This window comes from Pan troglodytes, chromosome 16 (assembly GCF_028858775.2).
Source record: "Pan troglodytes isolate AG18354 chromosome 16, NHGRI_mPanTro3-v2.0_pri, whole genome shotgun sequence".
NCBI lineage: Eukaryota > Metazoa > Chordata > Mammalia > Primates > Hominidae > Pan > Pan troglodytes.
The window spans coordinates 36,540,184-36,552,528 of record NC_072414.2 but is presented as its reverse complement, the minus strand read 5'-3'; the positions used below and the strand labels follow the sequence as shown (position 1 = coordinate 36,552,528).

General features: G+C 46.8%; 1 protein-coding gene across 3 annotated transcripts in view; it reads left to right on the top strand.

Annotated features, from left to right (window-relative positions):
• SPG11 (SPG11 vesicle trafficking associated, spatacsin) overlaps window positions 1-12,345 on the top strand; it is a 101,195-nt gene that overhangs the window by 87,640 nt on the left and 1,210 nt on the right. For 2 of the 3 annotated variants that reach the window (XM_054667505.2, XM_016928134.4), the window contains exons 31-39: window positions 1,195-1,334; window positions 2,492-2,690; window positions 3,407-3,544; window positions 5,560-5,693; window positions 6,718-6,825; window positions 8,638-8,806; window positions 9,924-10,012; window positions 10,220-10,375; window positions 11,528-11,679. In XM_054667505.2, coding sequence (XP_054523480.1) covers window positions 1,195-1,334; window positions 2,492-2,690; window positions 3,407-3,544; window positions 5,560-5,693; window positions 6,718-6,825; window positions 8,638-8,806; window positions 9,924-10,012; window positions 10,220-10,375; window positions 11,528-11,679 — 1,285 coding nt within the window. Of the gene's footprint in view, window positions 1-1,194; window positions 1,335-2,491; window positions 2,691-3,406; window positions 3,545-5,559; window positions 5,694-6,717; window positions 6,826-8,637; window positions 8,807-9,923; window positions 10,013-10,219; window positions 10,376-10,608; window positions 10,701-11,527; window positions 11,680-12,345 lie in introns of all 3 variants that reach the window. The other variant, XR_010151656.1, reaches the window with a different exon arrangement.

The following is a 12,345-nucleotide window of genomic DNA, read 5'->3' as shown; positions in this document are numbered from 1 at the left end:
ATTCCTTACTTTTTTTTCCTAAAAGAAACCCTTTATCAAATTAATATCTTCTCCTATTTTAAGCTAAGAGCTTTTTTTTTTTTTTTTTTTTTTTTTTGAGATGGAGTTTCATTCTTGTTGCCCAGGCTGGAGTGCAATGGCACAATCTCGGCTCACTGCAACCTCCGCCTCCCGGGTTCAAGCAATTCTCCTGCCTCAGCCTCCTGAGTAGCTGGGATTACAGGCATGCGCCACCACACCCAGCTAATTTTAAATTTTTAGTAGAAACAGGGTTTCTCATGTTGGTCAGGCTGGTCTCGAACTCCTGACCTCAAGTGATCCACCCACCTCAGCCTCCCAAAGTGCTGGGATTATAGGCGTGAGCCACCGCACCCGTCCAAGAGCTTCGTTTTAAAAAAAATCAGGAATAGATTTTAATTTTACTATAAATTAAAGCATATCTGCAGGTGGGTGCAGTGGCCCATGCCTGTAATCCCAGCACTTTTGGAAGTCGAGGTGAATGGATCAGTTGAGGCCAGGAGTTTGAGACCAGCCTGATCAACATGGCAAAACTTCATCTCAACTAAAAATGCAAAAATTAGCCAGGTGTGGTGGTGCACACCTGTAATCCCAGCTACTCGAGAGGCTGAGGCACGAGAATCTATTGAGCCCTGGAGGCAGAGGTTGCAGTGAGCTGAGATCGCACCACTGCACTCCAGCCTGGGTGACAGAGCGAGACTCCATCTCAAAAAAAAAAAAAAAAGTATGTTGGAGACCGACTGGGGGTGAGGGGCTGGCAGCAGGAGACAGATAACAGCTCCTCAGAATGCAGAGTGATGAAGGCTGGAACTAAGGCCACAACTGGAGAGATGTTATGGAGATAGTCAGCTATACTTGGTGACTTATTTGATACAGGAGGGAGGACATATAGAGAAGACTCTGGCAAGCATCTTTGGTGCTGATCTCTAGAGCACTCATTAGGTGGCCTTGATCTTTGTAGCATATGAGGTCTTTGAAGTATCCCAGGGTGGGATTTCCTGGAAGAAGGCAATGAAAGAAGTTGAGGTGGGGCCCTGTCAGCAGTGGTCCTATCCCCAGTCAGAGTAATGGGAGTGCAATGCAGGGAGCTTCAAGCAGAGAGGTAGAGCCATAGAGAGCTAGGGAGAGGCCAGAACCTCCCAGCTTAGAGCCCCTCAGACTTGTATTTGCTTCCAGCTTCAAGTCTGGATAGTCAGAAGTTTGTGACAGTGCCCTCCAGTGATGAAGTGGTAACTAACCTGGAAGTGCTGACAAGCAAATGCCTCCATGGGAAGAACTACTGTCGACAGGTCCTCTGTCTGTATGATCTTGCCAAGGTATGTGCCAAGGGGTGGGGCTCCTCTTTCTGAGAGGGAGGGAAATGAGAAGTTTGAGGTTGATTTTGGACATTGCCAAGTCAGCCTTTTAGATGATAATCATGACCTGGGAGTAGAGCTCTTATCAGGATGTTGGCCCTCATAATTTTATCTTTGGGGAATGGTGGGGAGGACACCAGGCCAGGTGCCAGGGCAATCTGACTCCTGACTGCAGCTCAGCAAACCAGAAAGCTAGGGCTGTGGGCCCCTGTTTCGTCATCTATAAATGATGATCTGACCATGAGGGTCTCTTCTAGACTCAATATCTTGGGTTTTGCATTATGATTGTGTGGAGCATTCCATATGGAATGTGATGACTATAAAGACAAGAGCCAGAGGAAGCAGAAATCGTCTGTACCTTTGTGCTGCTTGGGAGAGAAAAACAGTAGACTGGAAGTAGAAGAGCACAAGAGAAATAAAGCCAAACCCTAAAGCCCTCGTCTTGGAGAAGACTCAAAGACTTCTTTGGAAATTGAGGGTTTTGCTGCTGCTCTGGGAATAATAAAGGCTCTCGTATTTTAGTCGGTGTTCTTACATTTCATAATACTTTTAAAAATCAGGCCGGGCATGGTGGCTCATGCCTATAATCCCAGCAATTCGGGAGGCCGAGGCGGGTGGATTACTTGAGGGCAGGAGTTTGAGACCAGCCTGACCAACATGGAGAAACCCCATCTCTACCAAAAATACTAAAATTAGCTTGGTGTGGTGGCACATGCCTGTAACCCCAGCTGCTCGAGAGGCTGAGGCAGGAGAATTGCTTGAACCCAGTAGGCAGCGGTTGTGGTGAGCCAAGATTGCGCCATTGCACTTCAGCCTGGGCAACAAGAGTGAAACTCTGCCACCCCCCCCCCCCCCTGCCGCCAAAAAAATAAGTGTCCAACAAGAGAAAAACCTGATGCTTTCTGAATACAAGCCTTTCTTTTACCTGGATTTGGCTTTGGTGAAATGATAGAAAGGGTTAGAAAACAGTACTTGCTTTTTCTAAGGTTCCTGCTGAGGGTGAGGAGTCTGTAAGCTCAGAATACAGTAGAGTCTGTCCACATCAGATTTCAGAAAGGGCTCTTTTGCTTTTTCCTGGCTTCTAAAAGTGGCCTTGACTGGCTTTGTCTTTCTCTCAGGAGTTGGGCTGTTCCTACACAGATGTTGCTGCTCAGGATGGTGAAGCCATGCTCCGGGAAATCTTGGCCTCTCAGCAGCCTGACCGATGCAAACGAGCCCAGGCCTTCATCAGCACACAGGGCCTTAAGCCAGATACTGTGGCTGAACTCGTGGCAGAAGAGGTGACACGGGAGCTGCTTACTTCATCACAGGGAACAGGTGCCCTACCCCCCGGGGATTCCCAACCTCTCTGACAGCATTCTCTAGCTCCCAGTGTTAAGGATTTGGATGTTGTGCTTATATACATCCTGTATGTGGTTCTCTCAAGTTTCTGGATTGCAGTATTTTGTTTAAATAAAACAAAATACATGCTTTATTTTTTACAAAATACATGTACAAAATACATGCTGTTGCTTTTTATTGTTTTATGATTACACTGGGAGTAGCTGTGGCTTTCTGAGCTAAAGAACTGTCCTGGCTGGGCGTGGTGGCTCACGCCTGTAATCCCAGCACTTTGGGAGGCCAAGGCTGGCAGATCACGAGGTCAGGAGATAGAGACCATCCTGGCTAACACAGTGAAACCCACCTCTACTAAAAATACAAAAAAGTAGCCGGGCGTGTTGGTGGGCACCTGTAGTCCCAGCTACTCGGGAGGCTGAGGCAGGAGAATCGTTTGAACCTGGGAGGCTGAGGTTGCAGTGAGCCAAGATCACCCCACTGCACTCCAGCCTGGATGACAGAGCGAGACTCCATCTCAAAAAAAAAAAAAAAAAAAGAACTCCTGTCCTATAAAATGACCAATAGGCCAAGGGTTTCGAGCTCAGCAAGCGGAGAGCTGCAGAGCTCCATAAGCATTACCTCCTGGTGCCTAAGCCTGGGCAGAGTGGGCTTCTCTTAGATAAAACCAGCACCTGTCTTCACACCTCTCTGTACAGGACATAAGCAGATGTTCAACCCAACAGAGGAAAGCCAGACATTTCTTCAGCTGACCACTCTGTGTCAAGACCGCACATTGGTAGGCATGAAGTTGTTGGATAAGATTTCCTCCGTTCCCCATGGGGAACTGTCTTGCAGTAAGTTATTGACCTTTTTCTTACATATTTTGGCCCTAAACAGGTCTCAAAAGGTCTCCCAGTCTCTCCAAAACTTGATTTGGGTCCCTGTTCCTGCTCTGGATGCCTAGCCCTCCAGCAGGAGTTATAAGTTCTTGGTAGAAAGCCTTAACTTCACTGAAGAAAATTTAGAAATTATGGATGAGTACCCCCAAATTTAAAATCATACAAAAAGGTAACCTTTACTCAACATACTTATTTCACTCTTATATTGCCCTGCAAAGAGAACGTTATTGTCCCCTAGAAGGGAGACAAACTTTACCTTAGGAAAGCTGATTACATCTGTTAAGTGGCAGAGCTGGTATTTGAACCCAGTCCATGGATTCAAAGCCTGTTTATTTTCCATAATGTCTAACTCATTATAGGCCTTCATTAGAATGTGTGATAAGTTCTATTTTTTAAAAAATGACATTATACTCTGTATAGTTTATAATTTTTTTACTTTATGAATATGCTGTCATTAACATTTTTCATGGCATTGAATATTCTTCTATATAACTTCTAATGGTTACACAGATTTCTTATATATAATGAAAAACTGTATATTAGAATGGGGAACAGTGGCCCACGCCTGTAATCCCAATGCTTTTGAGAGGCCGAGGGCAGAGGATAATTAGAGACTAGGAGTCTGAGACCAATCTGGGCAACATAGTGAGACCCTGTCTCTAAAAATATTTTTAAAAACTTAGCGGGGCATGGTGGTGCACACCTGTAGTCCCAGCTACTTGAGAGGCTGAGGTGGGAGGATCCCTTGAGCCCAGGAGTTGGAGATTGCAATGAGCTGTGATTGCAACACTGAACTCTAGCCTGGAGAACAGAGTAAGATCCATCTCTAAAAGAAATTTAAGGCCGGGCACGGTGGCTCAAGCCTGTAATCCCAGCACTTTTGGGAGGCCGAGGCGGGTGGATCATGAGGTCAGGAGATCGAGATCATCCTGGCTAACACGGTGAAACCCCGTCTCTACTAAAAATACAAAAAATTAGCCGGGCATGGTTGCAGGTGCCTGTAGTCCCAGCTACTCGGGAGGCTGAAGCAGGAGAATGGCCTGAACCCGGGAGGTGGAGCTTGCAGTGAGTGGAGATGGCGCTGCTGCACTCCAGCCTGGACAACAGAGCGAGCCTCCATCTCAAAAAAAAAAAAAAGAAACTTAAATAAAAATAGGCTTCTCTATCTCTTCTCGGTCCAGTTCAACAGTATTTACTGAGTGCCAACTTTGTGCCAGACACTATAAGCATCTAGGATATGGTGTATAAGCAATTCCTGGAGCTCAGACTAGGGTCTTAATACACAGTAAGAGCCAGAATGATGGGGTCAAGATAGAGTTCTGGACAAAATGTCCAAACGAAGGCCTGAAGGATTCATTGTCAGGGATGCTTAGGAGTCAGTAGGACTGGAGAGGGCCCTGCAGATGCAAAAGCCCAGAGGCTACAGCATGTTTTAAGGATGGAGAACCTTCTTCAGTCCTCACATTGCAGGTGTTTTTCCCAGTTTGCCTTTTCATTGTGCTTACAGTGATTGTAGTATTTTTAAATCTGTACATGTCAGACTTTCACTACTCTAGAAAGCCAGAACACCAAATGGCACTTGATTAGGCCCTGAGACCTTTCGCTGGGATACAAGCAGAGAATGCCCTTGGATTCATGTTGGCAGGAACTCCATCAGTTTGTCTGCAGAAAGTTTCTCCATGTTTAGAAGGCGAGGGTGCTGTGTTCTCATTTTGGGGGCCTTTTGGGGAAACAGTCACTACATGATTATCTTTGAGGATTGTGCCATGACTGAGAGAATGATTTGGATGTCATCAAGGGGCTGTCTCAAAGCTACAGCTGCTAAGTTCAGGGACTTCGGAGGGCTGATGGGACGGCCCTCTCCAGACAGGCCCCTTCTCCACCAGGCCCTTTTTCCCCCCTGCCAGGCAGAGGTTGACAGTGGGCAGCCAGGGTTCATAATCTTATCTTACCAGTGCCCACCCTCCCAGCCACAGAGCTCCTGATCCTGGCCCATCATTGCTTCACCCTGACGTGCCACATGGAGGGCATCATCCGAGTCCTACAGGCCGCCCAGATGCTCACAGATAACCACCTGGCCCCCAGTGAGGAGTATGGGCTGGTGGTAAGTAGCCCCCTCAACCCCAGTCTCCATCCTGTGGAAACCTTTGAGAGTAGTAGAAGGGGTGGGAGCCAGCCCAGAGCTGATGTAGTCGTAGGGAGTTCTGCCCATCTGGATACCGCTACCTACTTGAGAGTTGGCTGGGCAGCCCAACCCTCTGCTCCAAGTTATCATTTCTGTCAGAATCAGAGGTTGCTCCAAAGGAGCAAAAGGGAGAAGATCCCTCCCAGGTTCCAGGGCCATCCCACCCCCTAGTCAGGGCAGTTAACTTTTCTAGATAGAGGGCTAAGACAGCTGCATTTTTCCCCAAAACAAGGTTTGGACCTTCCCCCCATCTCTGAATTGAAGTAAGTCGGCAACTCAGTTCCCATGTGCCTCCCTAAATTCTCTGGGCTTGAAACTGACCTGAGTGGCTGAGCAAGCCACTGGGCCACTGTTGTGAGTAGTGGTGAAAAGAGGAAGAATGCCTGCCCAGGAGAATGGCACTTTAGCACTTGAGAGTCACATTTAAGGACAGCAAAGCTGTTCATGGTGGCTCATGCCTGTAATCCCAGCACTTTGGGAGGCTGAGGCAGGCGGATTGCCTGAGGTCAGGAGTTGGAGACCACCCTGACTAACATGGTGAAACCCTGTCTCTTTACAAAAATTAGCCAGGCATGGTGGCACATGCCTATAATCCCAGCTACTCGGGAGGCTGAGGCAGGAGAATTGCTTGAACCCGGGAGGCGGAGGTTGCAGTGAGCCGAGGTCGTGCCACTACACTCCAGCCTGGGTGACAGAGCAAGACTCCATCTCAAAAAAAAAAAAAAAAAAAGAACAGCCAGTGGTGGCCCAGTGACTGACATTTCTGAATCCTCCAGAGGCCCCCTGTTGGGTACATGGGAGGGAGCTAAGCATGGTAGCCTGGAAATTAGCCCTTCTCCTCCTGGAGCTTGGCATCTGAAAGCAACCACTGATGGTAGTTGTCTGGCTCAGAGAACTCCAGACTCCAGGTGATGCTGATGCGAGCTGTCCTCCCACTTCACAGGTACGGCTCCTCACTGGCATTGGAAGGTACAACGAGATGACATACATATTTGATTTGCTGCATAAAAAGCACTACTTTGAAGTGCTAATGAGGAAGAAGTTGGATCCGGTAGGTGCAAAGTAATGAGCTCCAGGATGGGGTGTACTGCTGATAATTCAGGAGCCTCAGCTTTTCTCAGGAATAATCTCAGTCAGGGTAGACTCTTGGGAAAATGGAGGGAAGGAATTAGGGACCTCCCCAAGACATACACTGTCACCAGTGGCTTCAGATTCTGGTTCAGATCAGTCCGTGAATATGCTGATGCCATATATTTTTTTTTTCTTCTTCTTCTTTTTTTTTTTTTTTTGAGACGGAGTTTTGCTCTTGTTTCTCAGGCTGGAGTGCAAATGGCGTGATCTCGGCACAACATCCGCCCCCCAGGTTCAAGTGATTCTCCTGTCTCAGCCTCCCAAGTAGCTGGGATTACAGGCATGCACCACCATGCCCGGCTAATTTTTGTTTTTAGTAGAGACGGGGTTTATCCATGTTGGTCAGGCTAGTCTTGAACTCCCGACCTCAGGTGATCCACCCATCTCAGCCTCCCAAAATGCTGGGATTACAGGCATGAGCCACCGTGCCCGGCCGATGCAAAATACTGAAGAAAATAAGTTTGTCCTCCTCCACCTCAGCCTCTGTCTCCTGCCTCTACTGTCTTAAATGCCTTCTCTGGCAGGGGCAAAAACCCTGAGCCAGGCTGAAAGTGGATTGTCTAGCTCTGAGGTTGTTTGAGGGCTTTTAGAGTGGAGAGTTTTCAGGAGACTGTGAAAAATTGTGCTGCTAAGAGCCAGGTTGGGAATCAAACACAAAAGTTTAGACCAAAAAGCTGTGGAGCCATTTATGATGATGAACAGGAAGGCGGCTTGGAAGCAAAGGCCTGACTTGGTTAAGTCTTGGGCTCTGCAAGCCCGTGTGTCCTCAGTGTCCTCTGTGACACCAAGCATACCCCTCACAGTACCTGTTTCCAGATCATTTGGATGATTCATTGCTTCTGCTCATTTCACCTTTGGCTTCTGGGAACATGGGCCCAGCCAGGCAGGATTAAGAGAGAAAGCAGAAAAAAATCTCTCTTTAATATTGGGCCAATTTCAGGACAGACCAATCTAGTCATCAAGTGAGGAGCAAGTCCTGGACATAGGTGCATCTTCAAGATCCCCCAAGGGTTTTTAAAACTGTTTTTGAGGCAGTTTTCCTTCTGCATTTAAATATTTTAATAACTTTTTCCTGATTACAAAAGTAATGCATATTCCAGGTAAGACACTTGGAAAACAGAACAGCACAGAAAAAGCCCTCAGTGTCTATCCATCTGGAGACAGTCACTAACAATTTGGTATAGGCCTTCTTTGCACATGTACCTGAAAACATCTATATATAATTATTTTAATAAAACTTATACAGTGAAGAGATGAAATATCCTGCTTTTCTCACTTAACAAAGTATATCATGACTATTTCCCAAATCAACAAATCATCCTCCTACATAAGTTTTAATGGCTACATGGTATTCTCTTCCCCTTATTTTGGACATCTGGATTGTTTCTCATTGTTTGCTATTAAATATCCCTGTTACATTCATCTTAGCACTTTTCTCTGCTTATCTCTTTAGGGATAGATTCCTAGAAATGGAATTGTTAGATCAGCTTATGCGGGTGTATTTTTAAGGTTTCTCCCTTTAGAAAAAGTTTTGCCTTTCACACTTCCAACAGGCAAGCACACATGCCTGTTTCCTCATACTTGGGACAGCATAAAACTTGTATTTATTCTCATTTTTGCTCCTCTTCCTTTTTCTTGGGAGTTTTTAAGGAATGCAGAACAAGGTGACTCAGCTAGTCCTGTCTGCCTTGCAGTCCCTGACACCTTGCTTTTTCCCTTTTATTCTGGGCAGAGTGGTACCCTGAAAACAGCCCTGCTGGACTACATCAAACGCTGCCGTCCTGGAGACAGTGAAAAGCACAATATGATTGCCCTGTGCTTCAGCATGTGCCGGGAGATTGGCGAGAACCACGAGGCAGCTGCCCGCATCCAACTGAAATTGATTGAGTCTCAGCCCTGGGGTGAGTGAGGTCACAGCCGCACTACCAGAACAGTGATGCTAGCTAGGTAAAACTCCTTTTTTTTTTTTTCTTTTTGAGACAGAGTCTCGCACTGTCCCCAGGCTGGAGTGCAGTGGCACATCTCAGCTCCCTGCAACCTCCGCCTCCCAGGTTCAAGTGATTCTCCCGCCTCAGCCTCCCAAGTAGCTGGGATTACAAGCACCTGCCACCACACCCGGCTAATTTTTTGTATTTTTAATAGAGATGGGGTTTGACTATGTTGGCCAGGCTGGTCTTGAACTCCTGACCTGGTGAACCGCCCACCTCGGCCTCCCAAAGTGCTGGGATTACAGGTGTGAGCCACCATGCCCGGCCCTGGATAAACTTCTTACAGCAAAGGACAAGAGCCCATGAGATGGGCTATTAGAATCTTGAGGTAGGTGGCCCGGCACAGTGGCTCATGCCTGTAATCCTAGCACTTTGGGAGGCCAAGGCAGGTGGATTGCCTGAGCTCAGGAGTTCAACACCAGCCTGGGCAACATGGTGCAATCCTGTCTCTACTGAAATACAAAAAAAAAATAGCCAGGTGTGGCGGCATGCACCTGTAATCCCAACTACTTGGGAGGCTGAAGCAGGTGGATCACTTGAACCCGGGAGGCGGAGGTTGCAGTGAGCCAAGATCGCGCCATTGCACTCCAGCGTAGGTGACAGAGTGTGACTCCATCTCAAAAAAAGAATCTTGAGGTGGATATGTCGCTCAGCAGGACCCCCACTTGGGCAGACAGATGGAATGGAGACTTTGAAGGCATTTGCAATTTAGGATTGTACTCTTGGATCTATAGCCTATATATCCAGGGTATCATCCACCAGGAACCAACATGCACGGTGATACCATGTAAGCCTTCCTTGATGTTTTGGAGAAATGAGGCATTAGAAGGGGCACTGAATCCTACTGCGGAGTGAAGTTACAATAAGCGTATGCATTTCTGGCCCAATAACCTTTATCTGAGTGAGGTGTTCCTGCCTGCCTGTGAACATGGCTGGGATGTTTCTATTCTAGCCACCATCATGATGAGTGGGATGAGAACAGTCAGCTTTGGGAGTCAGACTCTGCAAATCTTCTTTATTTCCCCTACAGAGGACAGCCTCAAGGATGGGCACCAGCTGAAACAACTGCTGCTGAAGGCCCTGACTCTGATGTTGGATGCAGCAGAGAGTTACGCCAAGGTAACCCAAAGGCTTTTTTCAGACTGGCCTTGGGACTTGCTGTCTGCAGTAAAATTATTTTCTTTTGTCCTTGGGCTCTTTCCAGGTGAAGCGGGAGGGCATCATAGGCCAACCAGGAACAGAAGGGGTGAATACCGTTGTGAGGGTTCACACAGGAGGTGACAACTAGGTCTTTCTCTACTGTGCCTCTCCACCCTTGTTCCTCAGGACTCCTGTGTGCGACAGGCCCAGCACTGTCAGCGGCTCACCAAGTTGATAACTCTGCAGATTCACTTTCTGAACACTGGCCAGAACACAATGCTCATCAACTTGGGCCGCCACAAGCTGATGGACTGTATTCTGGCCCTACCTCGGTTCTACCAGGTGAGCAAGAAAGCAAACTGTAGCCAGCACTGCTAGCATCCTCTCTCCTTCTGTCCCACTCATGGAACCCAGAGGTAAGGCAGGGCTAGTGACAGAACCAGGACAGTCCAGTTCTGATTTAACTCTCTGATACCAACATAAAACGGCAATTTGATGTATTTCTCTCTAGTATATTGTTGGGCAGAGGTTAGAGAATGGTAAGACAGTGCTGTCTCCCTTTCCTGTGCTATTAGGCCAGCAGAGAGGCAGACACCTTTGGCCCTTTAACCCCAGGCTGCAGACTGGTACTGGCCCATGGCCTGCTAGGAACCAGGCCGCACAGCAGGTGAGCACCGGGCAAGCAAGCATTACTGCCTGCACACCACCTCCTGTCAGATCAGTGACAGGACTATATTTTTATAGGAGCATGAACCCTGTTGTGAACTGCACATGCAAGGGCTTCTTATGAAAATCTAATGCCTGATGATCTGAGGTGGAACATTTTCATCCCGAAACCATCCCCTCCCAGTCTGTGGAAAAATTGTCCTCCAGGGAACCTGTCACTGATGCCAAAAAGGTTGGGGACCACTGCCTTAAGACAGTTGAGGTTCAGAGTAATACTCTTGCTAGTGGTCCTGCAAGAACCTCCTAGCCCCAGCAGTTACAGAATGGCACACTCAGGTTAGTACAGCAAGTCAGGGAGATTGGTTCTAGCCCTTTAAAGAAGTGGATTATCAGGGAATCAGCCCTTTCACTGTTCCTCATACTGCTAATGGGAATAATATATTCTTAGCAGTTTCAATTCATTGTGAGGAAGATTAAAAACACTGAAAGAAGCTAGGCATGGTGGCATATGCCTGTAGTCCCAGATATGCAGGAGGCTGAGGCGGGAGGATCTTGAGCCCAGGAATTTCTGGTCCAGCCTGGGCAACATAGTGAGACCCTGTCTTTTTTAAAAAAGGGTTTAAGATAATTTGGGGATTTATGAGAGGGAAAATGCCAAACACACACCTGACTTTTCACCACCTCTGATACATAGAGCCTTTTAACATAATTGGTAATGATCATATTCACTACATGAGTGAGTATACAGTATTGTTTTCTACAACAGTTTGTTTTTGATTTTACATCAGATGGGCTCTGATGGTGTCCTTCTTCACCTCTCCTTTTAAGGCTTCTATTGTGGCTGAGGCCTATGATTTTGTTCCAGATTGGGCTGAAATTTTATACCAGCAAGTGATTCTTAAAGGAGACTTTAATTACTTGGAAGAATTTAAGCAGCAAAGGTTATTAAAGTCCAGTATATTTGAAGAGATTTCCAAAAAGTAAGTATTAAAAGTTGACTGTAAACATTGCTCCTTGCCTCTGCTTTGAGGTGAGACAAGTGTAAGAATTTTATGGCTAAGTACACCATGCCTTTAGATTACCTCTACTTAAAATGGCAAAGCAGTATCAAGAATCCTTAGAAGGAAGTCTTTTAACAGATTTATGCAAAGAGATCAACAAGAACAGTTTGCTCATAGTGCTTTGTACTTTAAAATGGGAGGATAGCTACTCAGTGCCAAAAACCTAAAACACTGGCCAGGCCCAGTGGCTCATGCCTGTAATCCCAGCACTATGGGAGGCCGAGGTGGGAGGATCACTTGAGGTCAGGAGTTTGAGACCAGCCTTGCCAACATGGTGAAACCCTGTCTCTACTAAAAATACAAAAATTAGCTGGGTGTGGTAGCTGGCACCTGTAGTCCCAGCTACTCGGGAGGCTGAGGCAGGAGAATCACTTGAACCTGGGGACGAATCACTTGAACCTGGGGACAGAGGCTGCAGTAAGCTGAGATCGTGCCACTATACTCCAGCCTGGCAACAGAGTGTGACTCTTGTCTCAAAAAAAGAAACGAAAAACACTAAAACATCAGAGGTGCCTTTTGGAGTACTAAACTTACTCTATAAGGTAAGCATTAACATACTCATTTTTAAAGAAATATTTTATCAAG